This window comes from Stegastes partitus, unplaced genomic scaffold (genome assembly GCF_000690725.1).
Source record: "Stegastes partitus isolate 25-593 unplaced genomic scaffold, Stegastes_partitus-1.0.2 Scaffold8, whole genome shotgun sequence".
NCBI lineage: Eukaryota > Metazoa > Chordata > Actinopteri > Pomacentridae > Stegastes > Stegastes partitus.
This window is the reverse complement of record NW_007577739.1, coordinates 997,830-1,010,924: the sequence shown is the minus strand read 5'-3', so window position 1 is coordinate 1,010,924 and position 13,095 is coordinate 997,830. Positions and strand designations below refer to the sequence as shown.

General features: G+C 44.3%; 1 protein-coding gene across 2 annotated transcripts in view; it reads left to right on the top strand.

Moving 5' to 3' along the window:
• Positions 1-2,815: 2,815 nt before the first annotated feature.
• The window catches only part of tmem260 (transmembrane protein 260), a 26,581-nt gene continuing 16,301 nt past the window's right edge, over positions 2,816-13,095 (top strand). For both annotated transcript variants that reach the window (XM_008283341.1, XM_008283349.1), the window contains exons 1-3: positions 2,816-3,178; positions 6,804-6,835; positions 8,333-8,484. In XM_008283341.1, coding sequence (XP_008281563.1) covers positions 3,070-3,178; positions 6,804-6,835; positions 8,333-8,484 — 293 coding nt within the window. In that variant the 5' untranslated portion in view covers positions 2,816-3,069. The remainder of the gene's footprint in view (positions 3,179-6,803; positions 6,836-8,332; positions 8,485-13,095) is intronic.

The following is a 13,095-nucleotide window of genomic DNA, read 5'->3' as shown; positions in this document are numbered from 1 at the left end:
TAAATGATTAATATCTACATGACTGATAACCTTTGAGCTCAGTTTGTCTCTCACTGTCTATTTCTTACTGATTTTAACAATCGAGAGAAATTCAGCTAAACACGGTCGTTCTCTCTGTGAGTGCAAATGCTGCCGAGTTTTTTTTAATTCTCTCAGCGTCTGCAGTATGTATATTTTGGCTTGTGGACACTGTCAGTGTGCAACTGTTTAGCAGAGAGAATGTTTATGGGGCGATGAATGGGTGTAATATGGCTGTGGAGCAGATTCAAAAGGGCTTAACTGGATTACACCTCATTTCAAGGATGCTTAAGGTAAGATTAAAACAGATATGTGGTAAGTGAGGAAAATACAAAATCAAATAGATGGAATTTCACTCAGTGGTCTCGTAAGCCACTTGCTCATGCATGGCTGTCCTGTTTCTATTTGTTAAAAAATCAGCAACATGAAAACGTGAGACGCAGCGTAGATTGTTATTGTTAAAAAAAAAAAAAGGACTCAGCAAAGGAAACACACGCAGCATTTCAAACAACAGTTTTGCTCCGTTGGACCGTCACAATTCACCATTAATGCCCTTTCTTATCTTATGCTACAAATCCCCAGAGCTGGAACATTAGAACTCTCTAATCACACACACTGGCACACGCTGAGTGTGTGTGTGTGTGTGTGTGTGTGCAGGCACTCTAGCTGCACTCACACACAAACACACAGGAAATCACACACACACCTCGCATACAATCTGAAAAGATAATGAATTTAATACCACTGCTATTACAGTCAACTAATGTTTGCTAATAGCCTGGTGCCATATGGAACGAGGGCCTCGACCATGTGGGTAATTCCTCTCTTTGGACAAGCTGTCAATAAAAATGGATGCATGGGATGGATGAGGGGGGGGGATGCGCCTAATCCAGCAGACTCTCTAATGATTCCTCTGTGCTGCGAATAGGAGCTGCAGGCCTCTGTCAATGTGCTTACAGCTGTTTTATCTTTCCCATCACAGCCCGAGTACGCATCCACATTCCACCGGGCATCAGTGCGGCCGGGCGCAGGACTGCTGGAGGGGGTAATGGAAGTAGTGGTTTTAGAGAGAAGACTTTATGACGTGCCTGATTACCTCCCCCCCCCTCCTCTTCTCACCCATCCACCTCCCCCAAATTCACTCCATCTTCCTCCCCACATCCCTCTGCCAGCACTGCAGCCCAGCGGATAACCAAGCTTGGATTAGCAGTGACATCACACTGAAGAGATGGCTGAGCCCCAGTGTGAGGAAGGGTGAGTACTTTGGTTTGTGTGTGTCAGATTGGTGTGAGCGTTGTGTGTGTGTTCAAGACTGATTAGACGGCGAGGGTGGTGGTGAGAGGGAAGGGAGGATTAGAGAGCCATCTGAGAGTTGGTTAGGTGCTGACACCACTCCACCTCACCAAGGGCTCAATTTACTGAGGGATCAGACTCATTTATGGTGGGCTGGGATTATTATCAGTTCAATAGGGCAATTTCTTTATTACAGTCACCCCTCAACCTGTAAAATATGGACACTTGTGAGACATTTACGGGTTCATGTATCTTGTTTCAGGTATAATCCACTACTTTTTCCTGTACAGTTAATTTTGTATTAGCAGCAGGTATAGCGACGGCTCTACCCTGTTTTAATGAAGTAATGTAAGTAATCAGAGAGGGGATTTAAGAAGGCTTCAGTGTCTATATCTTGAAGCTTTTTTAGGGCTCCAGACTGGATAAGACAGTCTGTGTTTGAGTTTGGATTTACTTGGAATGTTTACACTCAGCTGGTCCTCTGGATTGAAGCCCTTGTAATGCATTGAGCGTCACTCATCGGATTTTTTTTGATAGAGTTCACTGAGAAAACATCAACAACAGCAGAGCGATAGTGAAAAGAACGGAGCAAACATTTAGGTTCAAGACTCGAAGAAGATAAAGGCTGTACCACTGAATCAAGCCTGATGACCTGAGTGAGACCGACGACATCGCCATGCTTCACAGAGTTATTCATTTTTGTTAAGTGCATTCTGGCTCTTTGAAAAAAGCACCTAGAGGAAAATGATCTCACAATAACGTTTATTATTTAGCTGCTCTGAGGTTTTTGATCAGATCATATGAGCTTTCTCAGCAGATAAAGTTGCCCAGTTAAGACAATGTGGACTTTTAAGGACTTGTTGTTGTCCATAAAACTTCTTTTTCATAACGCTCTGTTTGTATATATACATTTCATAAAATACAAAGCATTACTATTAACTTCAATTCATTCTTTTTCACATAAGGGAACAAGTATTTGCTCTTCCAACAACCACATGTGCAGTGTATTGGAAATGACAGCTCAAAACTTTTAGCACAGTTAAACCTTTTTCTCTCTGAGTCAGAAAACAAGATTATTTGCATGTTGCATTTATATATTTGCACAGTGTACATTTTTATTTAAGCCACATCCAGTTCTCTTTATCTTAATGAAATAAATCTTAAAAGCTCAAGTATATGTTTGAAATTAAGTATGACACAAACCTGGAACAAATAAACAGACAGTATTTATTATTTTAAGTATTTCAGTGCTGGTGCAGAGGTGAGTACAAAAGAGAGAAGAAATCTCAGCTGAATATTCCTGAATCACAGTAAGTGACTCAAACAGTGGTCATTATACAAGCAACACGTAAGAAACACTCGTGTTCCACTGCCTAAACTCACGTTAGTTAATATTTACCGACTGAAATAAATCACAACTTCCTGCAGTGACTGACAACCTTTAGAAATGGAGCGTCTGTTAATATCGCGAGATTTAATCCGTTGGCGTGGGTGGATCACGTTGCTGCTTCCCGGGAAAAGAAACGTTTCGACTCAGCCAACTGTGAGGTCCGCACAAATAAAACCGCAATTTTTTAACTTGGTATTATAACAGCTGCACTTCAGCTCAGTCTAACATCGGTTTTCAGGTAACTGGCAGCTTTTTAAAAACAGTTTTATGTGCAGTGCTAAGCGCCCGCAATGTTTGGATGCTAACGCTAGCTCGCTAGTTAAGCGACATACCAGAAAAAAACAACGGTATTTTCGCCAAAAGAAAAAATGTCTGCGGAGCACAAGGCAAGCTGGATACTGACAGGCGCCACGGTCGCTTGTGTCACCGCTCTGTATGTGCCCTGTGTGCAGAGGACTGTCCCCGGTGGAGACTCAGGTTGGTGCTAACAGGCTAGCTAATGCTCATCTGGTCACATGGCTTTGTTGTGTTGCCTAGCAGCCAATCGCATGGCGGCTTGTTGAAGTAGCTGCTGCAGCTGCACTGGTGCTGTCCGTGGTGCTGCAGCTGCAGGTCAGAGACGCTCTGTATGAATACAGTAATATGTACTATCATAAATAATATGTTATGTGAATTATATACAATCTGTGGTGCAGGTACATCAGCTGTAGCTACATAAACTTTGATAACTTTTGTTGATTATTCATGAAGTGTGTGTAGTAATTGTATTGTTTTTACTATGTTGTCTAGATTTAATTTAATTTTGTTTAATTAGATTTACTCAAATTAAATGAAGCTAAATTTCCTCCTCAGACAACTGAGTTTGTTCTATCCATTTCTACAAATTAATTTTGACATGGTCTTTAAAAGATAACTGCAGTGCATTTGATTTTTTCTGTGTAGATAATAGGGGGCAACCAATATGTTTTTATATGTATATATTTGGAGCTGATATACATTCACAGGGAGAATTAGTTCTGTGGGGCAACATTTTTATTACCACAAACTCCAAAACAAAATATTGTTAAAACGCCTTAGTTTATTTATATTATTCATACATTTAATGAAAAGCAGCATTTATCTTTTAGCCTCGATAGGCTTTTACTCATGACATATAACCATCATATAGTCCTGTGGGCAGGACTTTCCTTCAGACCACAGAGTGGTGACAACAGACTGAGAGAGGCGGCTGCGTCAGAGCCAAAGTAGTAAATTAGCAGAAAGAATTTCATTGGCAGTCATTAAAAGAAAAAAATAAAATAAAACAATACAGATAATTGGGAAGATGAGGATTGGATCAATCGACATCTTGATAATCGATTGACCCCTAGTAGATAATGCCTTTGGTTGTGACAGTAGCATGCATGTGATTAGGGTTTCTTTGAAGTGTAACGTGTTTAAATGATACTCTGATGCTTCATGTATGTGGAATAGGGTATGAGCTTGAGCGTAACATTTTAATTTTAAAGCCTAATTTATTATAATGACATATAAAAGTACAGTTTATGCAGTGATGGTATTTATCTCAGTGTTGCTTTGTCCAAGTGACTCACTTTTAATTTCAGCCACTTTAAACTAAAGCAAAACATTCATCAATCATAAAGGTATATTTTCACACTTTCAGCAGAGCTTGTTTTTTCTTTTGATGCCACACAAATGAAAAATAGCAGAACATCATTTCTTTTGCTGACTGTATTAACATTGTGGGCAATATAGACACCATTTGTAATGACAAAACACTGCTGACAGCCATTGACTCACAAAATCATTTGGCTTGTATGTTTAAATTCAACATATGTGTGCATGCATAAATTCAATTTGGACTCTTCTGTAACTCAGCTTAGCAGTGGACCTGAATGCATTTCACTCAGTACCTTCCTACGTTGTAGGCCAATGTGTTTTCCCAACATTCTTGTAATGCAGTTTATGAGGGAATGCCTTGCACAATTACAAACAGTGTTTAGAAGTGATAGCAAGGTTACAAACTTGTAAATGTGGACTTGAGGGCATGGAGGCTCTGCTTGTTAGGGTTGCACTGCTCTGGCGTACAAGCCGCAGAAGGGAATGCATTTTTGCAGAATGAAAGCATAAGAAAAGCTCGGCCAGATAGGAGCGAGCAGAGATGAGGAGAGAGCAGGCAATTGGAGCGCTGAGTAGCCCTGCTGGTTGTGCTGCTGTCTAGCGAACAGGGCCTTTGAAAAAATGGCCAGCCCCTTCTCCACAGTGTTTAGGGACGGTGCAGGATGCCCGCTCTGATAGTGCCAGCTGAACACCCTTCCGAATTCTCCAGGTCTCCGTCTCTGTGTCCTAATCTCTTTAGGTGTGATGTGCCCTGGAGAGGCTTGAGCGCAGCCCCGCGGGTACGCTGTTGTCTAGGAATGTGGAGTGTGGAAATGATGGGGATTATAGGAAGACTGGTGTGGGTGCCCATGCTCCACAATCACAAAGACTCTTGGCACCCGTGCTGCTACCCCGTTGAGTCAATATTTTCCCTTTTTAGTATTGGGGCTGCAGAACTGCATCTCTGTGACACTGAGATGGATGTTTTGGCTTAGTATTAGTTTGAGTTTCTGTGTTGAATGGTGTAAAAGTGTGCCACTACTGAGGGAAAATGAGTGAAATTGAGAAACCGATGAAGGATGAGAAAGTGTGATGTAAAATGATGGCAGGTAGCTGGCGGCTCATGCCAGGTGAAATGGAGCTGTGAAAACATTTAAGCCGTGCAGGTGGAGGAGTTCTGACTTCATGGTCCATTAGACTGATAAGAGTTGGGGCTCCTCATGTGGCAGAAATTTAGGCATCGTAATTCACTGTATCAGCAAGGTTGCAAAATATGTGAGGCAGCCGGTGCCATCTGAAATCCAGCCGCTCTGTTCTATAACGGTTGGTGCTGCATCCTGGCCCGTGTTCTCGCTGTTCACATGTTTATTTTTAACATGTTAAACACTTACAGCTGCCGGTATTTAAAATAACCTGCTACGTTCTTGTTGTTGTTGTTTTCAGTGTTGTTCTATTTGTTGGGAACCAGTGTGATGAACACCAGAAAGCAATTCATTTGAACCCGCTGTGTGTTCTTGAGAGAAAAATTAATTTACCTTTTTAATGTGATTTGTTCTTCCTTCATAACATGCAGTGTTTTCATTCGCCTGGAATCCCGCATAGCTTGTAAATTAATAGACTCGTTTTCCCGTCAATGCTGATGCAAGAAACAAGGCCACTGTCTCCCTGGATGTGTTTGATGGAGGAGAAGACTACCCATCTCGTACCAGTAGAGGGAGCTGTCTTGAACCCAAACATTTATCAATGTCATTTAATCTGAACCAAATTTCAATTTTCATGAGTGGGAGATGCAAACATTGGGTGAGAAATCAGTCTAATTTGAAACGCTCTGGGTGTATTCTGGCACAAATGGGTTTGTGCCCAGATACATTAAAGCTTCCTCAAATAGCTTTTAGGGGTTTTCTTTTCACTTTGTGCTGCGCCTCACACAGAGCTTGTCAAAAAATTGTGCAGCCGGCTCTTATTTTTACAGCTTACCTCATTCTGAGACTGTCACCAACGTAGCCTTTCTGTTTGTGCCCAACGGACTAAACGAGACACTGAGACACTGGCAGTGTGGGAGCAGGAGAGAGGCACGTAGAGGAGCAGAAGAAAGAGGAAGGGAAAGGACCCTGATGCATGCATGGGGAGGATGGGACTGGAAGCATTATTCTCAGATCAGCATATGTGTGTCTTTGTGTGACAGAGTATTGGTGAGGGAGTCTAATGGTTTGTGTGTGTGTGTGTGCGTGTGTGCGTGTGTGTGTGTGTGTGTGTGTGTGTTTGTATCTGTGTGTATGTGCGGGAGAAGGGAGGGAGGCATCAGGGGAGAAGCGAAAGATGAAGAGAATGAGCGTGCCGCTTAGGAAATGTCACACTGGGAAGATTTGCAGGTTTTGATCCTAGCAAATTAATGCAAAACCCCAGTGCAAGTATTTGATTTGGGAAAACTTTGGGAGCAGACTTGTCTCTTAATAATAATTATTGGGTTTACATTAATTTCCTCCCCTATTCTCTTCCACAGGAGAGCTGATCACCACTGCTTGTGAGCTGGGGGTAAGTATTAGCTGTATTGTTTAATCAATTCACTCATTAACTCTTATAAGCATTAAGGAAGTTTAATTAAGCATGGGCAGAAAGCAGATTAATTTACTTTCAGTCCACAGGTTTTTTCCCCTTCTTTTCTATACACTTATTTTACTAAGTTGCAAGTAGAGAATGCTATAATTTGCAACCCGTTTTTCAAATCCAATTAAAGTCAATGGTAAGGCGATGGCTTTTGTAGGCTTTGCCTTATGTACGGTATAAGGCTTATTATATCCACCCCTCTTTTTTGTGTGTGTGTGTAAGCCGCGAAGAATGAACTAAATCGGGTTAACAGTTATAATAAGTTTTATTATTTAATAAAGTTTATTACGCCGCTGTGATCCTTTTAGGGAGGCTGTGTCGGTGTCACTATGCCAGTAATCCTGCCGTTAGTGCTGCAGTCCGTGTGGCCTGCCTGTCTGCCTTTCAGGCCTCCCCAGGGCCTTGCAGGCCATCCCAGGGCCCCAGGCTGCTGGCCCCCCCTTCTGATCCCCAGAGCTCCAGAGTTCTGCTTCCCTTTGCTCCCTGTATCCCTCAGCTGTCCTGTAGCTGCATCCGCTCGTGTCGGCCGCACAGTCCTCCCTCATGTTCATCACCTATCAGTCTGATGCTGCCACTGAGTTCACCAAACTGTCTTCTGTCAAACTGTCTGCTCGAGTTTTTTTGTTTGTTTTCTTGTTTACTTCTTCTCTTTTGCTCCTCGGCTTATTTTGACATACATTTTTCAGCCACGCTTTCTCGCCCAGGTTTGGTTAAAGCTGTTTGTATGCCTGAACATAGCCACAGAGACTTTGCTGTGTTTGAGGTGACTGGTGAGGCAGTCACATTCTCACCTTTCAGCTCTATGCTCATTTGAAGAGCTGCCCCTTCTCCCTGCCTGCATGGTTCATGTTATCAGTGCCAGGGAATGAGTCTGTGTTTAATGACTGAGCCCTTATCTGGGTGGAGGAGACTTAGCGGCTAATTGCTGTGATTGCCGAGATCCCCCAGGCGAGAGTGACTGCGGCTCTGAGGTGGTTTGGAGGGCTGAGGCAGGCGAGTACCACGTGCTTTACCACGGGCTCTGGGGAGCTGCACTGTCCTTGGGAAGAGGCCAGAGGAAAAGAAGTGAGAAGAGAGAGGGGGGAAGAGAGGGAGAGGAGGGCTTCTGCTATCATGGCAAAGTGAGCTTGCGGTCAGGCCAGGCGGGATGTGTCTCACTCTGCTCCATTTCTGCAGCTATGTAGCATGCTGCTGCTGGCATCTAGTGAGGGCAGAGGGGCAGTTATGAAGGGCTGCCGACAAATGTCCTCCAACATCTGCTTTCCTCCTGGGCTCTGTAAAAAAAAAGTAAATAAGATGTCAAAGCATAACACATGCATGTTCTCCATCTCAGTCTGCTGCCCCCTCAAGCACATTATCAGGTTTATATGCTGTGAATTTATCTTCTGTTTAGTGTCTTGTAACCTCCTTTTTTTGTGTACTAAGGTGGCCCATCCTCCAGGATACCCACTCTTCACCCTCCTAGCTCGCCTGGCTATGTTTCTCCTGCCCTCGCTCTCTCCAGCCCACAGCGTCAACCTGATGAGTGGCCTCCTGGGGGCGGCGGCTTGTGGTGGACTCTGCATCACGGTCTGCAGGTAGGCATATGAAAATATATGCTCTGATGATTGGCTTCTATGATGGACCCAGAAGTACCCGTCTCAAACTGGGAAATGCAGAGGAGCCTTTTAGTGACTAACACACATCAATGCAAGTAACAATAAGACATTTTTGAGTGGCGGGGGTCTTTAAACATTCCCCTACTGACTTTCTGCATCTTGATGCTGTCTGGAACAGAGAGTGGTATTTTTGGGTCCTGACTGACAGGCGGTGGTGTCCCTGATCCTCTGTTCAGTATTCAGGAGCAGAGCCCAGCCGCCCTCCTCCCTCCCACCACCCTGCCCTGCCTGTTTACCCATCAGCCACCCGTTGCGAGCGTGCGTGTATGTGTATGTATATCACAATTATCGTGCCCTCCAACCCCCAACTCTGACGTCCCTGTTCTCCTGCCCCCCCACTGCCCAGCATGCTCCCAATCCTGACATGGCACGATTTCTAATCTCCCCCCTTCTTGCCTCCTGGGTCTGAGAGGAACAGGATCACTAACTCTGCTCCTCCCTCTCCCCCCTCTCTCTTCAACCACCTCTCCCCCTCGCTCAGCCGTGAACACAGTCTACATCTCTGCAATGCCATCTACCACCCTGCAGTTTCGCCTGCTGCTGACCCCATCATGTAAGGAGTATTTTACCCCTTCCTGCTTTGTCTGTGTGTTTATCTCGCATGGTTGGCCGGACTACCTTACATCACCCTTTCGCTGATCTTAGTAATTTTCCGCATTGCTTTGTTGGTGGCAGCTTAGTGTCAACATTTTGCCTTTTTGTCACAGTTTGTGCATACTGGGGCATTTCCAAGCACGTCATATACTTCTAATTTACTACGTCCAGAATAGGAATTGTTGAATATGATGTAATTTCTTCCTGCTGTACACCTTGGCAGGCTCTGAGGACCCAGCGATAGTGATAGTGGAAGTGTGTGCGTTCCCAGGTGCGCAGTGCTGGGCCGACTTCCTGTGCGCTTGGCCACTGTGTGCTAGATGGCAGGCGGTCTGGAGAAGGTCAGGGTACAGGGTCAGGCCTGCTGGAGTAGGGCAGGGGCTGGGGAGGGAGTGCACCCCAGGGGACTGGCCCTGAGCCCAGACTGCATCAGCCTTAGACACTGCCCTGCATTATTGTTACCTTAGAGGTGAGTCAAAACCGGCCACCTTCTGCCACTCTGCACAACTCAAGACAAGAGAGGTAACGAATACAAATAGCGTAAGAAAGGGAACAAGCACCGCCACGTCTTTCGGATGTTTTGACTGCGTATCCCTACCGCCACCCTAATCTCAATGCATTTGATGAGCCACCAGTCAATTGGAGGATTGGACTCAGCCCTTGGCGAGACATTTACAGTTATTTTGAGGCCAGAAAATATCCATGCAGTCTGGGGTGATATTTGGCTCCCAGTGTGCATGTTAACTGTAGCCATGTTTGTAATCTCTGGGGATTTAGATCCAGTTGTGGATTATGGTCAAGTAAAAAGTCATTATGAAGAGCTGCAGCCACACTCACCCCCTCAACTGGGGTTGATGGGTAGCCAGGACTTCAGCCAGAGCACGCAGTCACACCATATAAGCTCTTAAGTGTGAATTTATAATCTATGCTTTCAATTTGGGGAAAAATAAGCATAAAAGGTTTTAGTCATTATCTGTTCAGGGCCTAGTTTGGGATGAGCTGCGAGGTTGTGGATCAGCTGGCACACATGGCCTAGTGACGGGTTACTGGAGAGGGGAAAGGTGAGGAGGGAGAGAGGATCGGGAGAGGGTTTCTGGCTGGTCAAGACCTCCCTCTTGGTTCTGGCATGGAGGGCGTCGAGTGCTTTCACCATATCAAGAATATTGGCATAGATGTCATGCCACAAAGGCCAGGCCTTTCCCTCAGATGAAATGCCAAAGCTGACCAGTTGATACCTGTTCCTATCTGCTCTGCCCTTGCCGTGACACTCGTTCCCTGTGTCTTTTCCCCACTTAATTAAATTCTGAAATGTCTTTTGTTGTTTTTGTCCCTTTGTGGCCCTCATAAACTTTTCCACTGTTTCTTATTTTTAGGTTTTCAGCAGCTCAGAAGTAGCAACCCCCCCCTCACCACCACCACCCCCATCACCACCACCACCACCACCCAAACAAATCATTGCTTTGTGTGATTATGTTCAGATGGCAAAATATATTGAAGTTAATACGGGTACTTGAAGGCAGTTTCTCTCAAATAATAAATTGTAAGACCTTGAAATTCATCTGGAATATACCCAACATGGCAAGCCTTTGATGTATCAATTTAAATTAGTCGGCCAGATTGCCGTGTTTAATGTGGGGGAATGTAAGTTGATAGGCTTGGAAGCCACTTCTCTCTCTTGCATAAGTTTAAATGTAGCACTTTAGCCTCCCTTTGATTTGTCAATTACAGTTCTCTTGGCTTGATCATATGGTTTGATGGCCAAATTGCATGTCTTGTTATGTTTTCACACCATGGCCTGACAAGCCTTTGAGGATGGTGGACGTAATGATAATTACTATCGATTGCACTTGGAGGTTCAGAGAAAGAAACATTTGGCTCATGGAAATGCTAAAGGCCTCAGCCGTGAGTCTCTGGAGGAATGCACCCTTCATAGCGGGATAATCCAGACAGCTCGGTATTCTGTGCTCTCTCGTTTCACAGTTTATCTGCTAAAGCTGCTCTGAATCTCTGCTACCTGAGAGGAATCTCTCTCCATTCCCGAGCTTATCCTGAGAAACCAGGAGCAGACACGTTAGCGTGCTGACAGCCATCACAGCAGAAAAACAACCTCGCAACACTCAGTCATCAGCACTTTCGGTGCGATCACATGATTACGTAACAGGCCTGCTGAAGCACACCAAACGTGTCTGGCCTCCCTTCTCCCTGGCGGCCCTCAAAAGAAAACGCACACCTGCGAGAGGCTCCCCCGCCAAGAGCTGGCCCATGTGGCACATCTGATACCTCAGTGGACGGGAGGGTGGGCGTGGTGCCATCCCCTGCCTTGTGCTGCATCCCCAGCTCCTTATAAGGACCTCCACCATATGGTCCTGATGGCGCTTTCCCGTCTTGCTCAGGTGGGTTGTTTTTCCACAGGGGTGTGGTTGTGTGTATCGTGTTGAGGTCAGGTCAGGAGCAGTGCGTGTGCGGGGGGTTTGTTTTTTTGCGACAATTTGTGTAGTTTAATTTGTATACAACAGCCGAGTGGAGTTGTTTTGTTGGATGATGTCTTCACCTCTCCCTGTAGGTGGCGAGGCTGCCCCTCCTTCTCACATCTGCTACGCTCGGATAAAAATCTTCATCCCAAGTGGCAATAGAGAATACACCCATCACTGTTTCCTTCTGAAAATGTAGAAGACAATTTTAAGTTTGTCTGTTTAAAAGGCCCCAATCTCTGGACCTTTTGTTCCTATTCTGCACTATCTCATCCGTCATATTGTAGTCCAACAGACCTCTTTTACTCCCCCCCATCCTCAGCATGACCAATGGTTCCCCCAGGACTCATCCTCTAATACAGTTAAACAGATGTCTAATGAAGATGTTATTTCCTCATTACTGGCTACGGGATGGGGATAGAGAGGAGGAGGGAGGAGGGCTAGATAGACAGCAGAATACAGTACCAGTTTAATATTCCTTTCGCCCGTGGGCCTGAGATTGTGTCTGCCTCGGACGTCAATATTACATTCCTCACCCACCACAGGCAGTCTTAATAAGGCACCAGGCACAGAGACGGATCAGACTCGGCAATTACAATTCACCCAGAATTAGTTAATGGAATCTATACAGCAACATTTATGTATCACTGGTGTGTGCCTAATGACTTTGTTGGAAAAGGCAGCAATAAAAAATGGCATTCAGTGAATTGCATAAACACAGGATTTTTGTAAATTGTTTTTTTCCCCTCTTCCTGTAATTTTTGTGTGTTGGGTGGAGATTAAGATGGCATTCTGGGAGAAATTGTCATGTCAGTGGCTGCATTGTTTGTGCAGAATTGTGGTGATTAATTTTACACGCACTTGTAGCTCTGGAGCGCTCTCCTGGAGGAGGGGTGTCTGAGCGGCAGAGCCGGGACCCTTATTTACCCTCCGCTGTGCAAACAGACAGCCTCGTCTTCGCACGCCGGATGAGGCAGAGAGGACAGGGAAGTTCCCGGTTTGGTGATTGGCTGAATTTGACTGTGGCTGTAAATATGAAATATTCAAATATATAGTTTTGAAAGTCAGTCAATAAAAAAAAGACAGGATTAGGGCTGGACAATGCAGAAAATAAATCAAAAAATGTTGTAGATTTTTCTTTTTTTTTCATACTAATAATGCGAGGATATTTTGATCATGGCTGTTTATTCTTACAGAAGATAAATTCACACAAAATATTTTGGAAAATAAAAACATAGGATTCAAGTAGTAGAAGCATTCAAAATTATATCAATAACATATCTATTAAAAGACAGTGTAGTACGGCAGAAATTAATGTTTAGGTATTTATAAGAATGTTTCCCTGATATCAACATGTAACACAGTGGGTGTTTAATGCCTAATTACACACATCCTAATGAAGACAATTATATGAAATATCATGCTGCAACCGATCATATTGTTTTTTTTGTTACAGTTTGCTTTT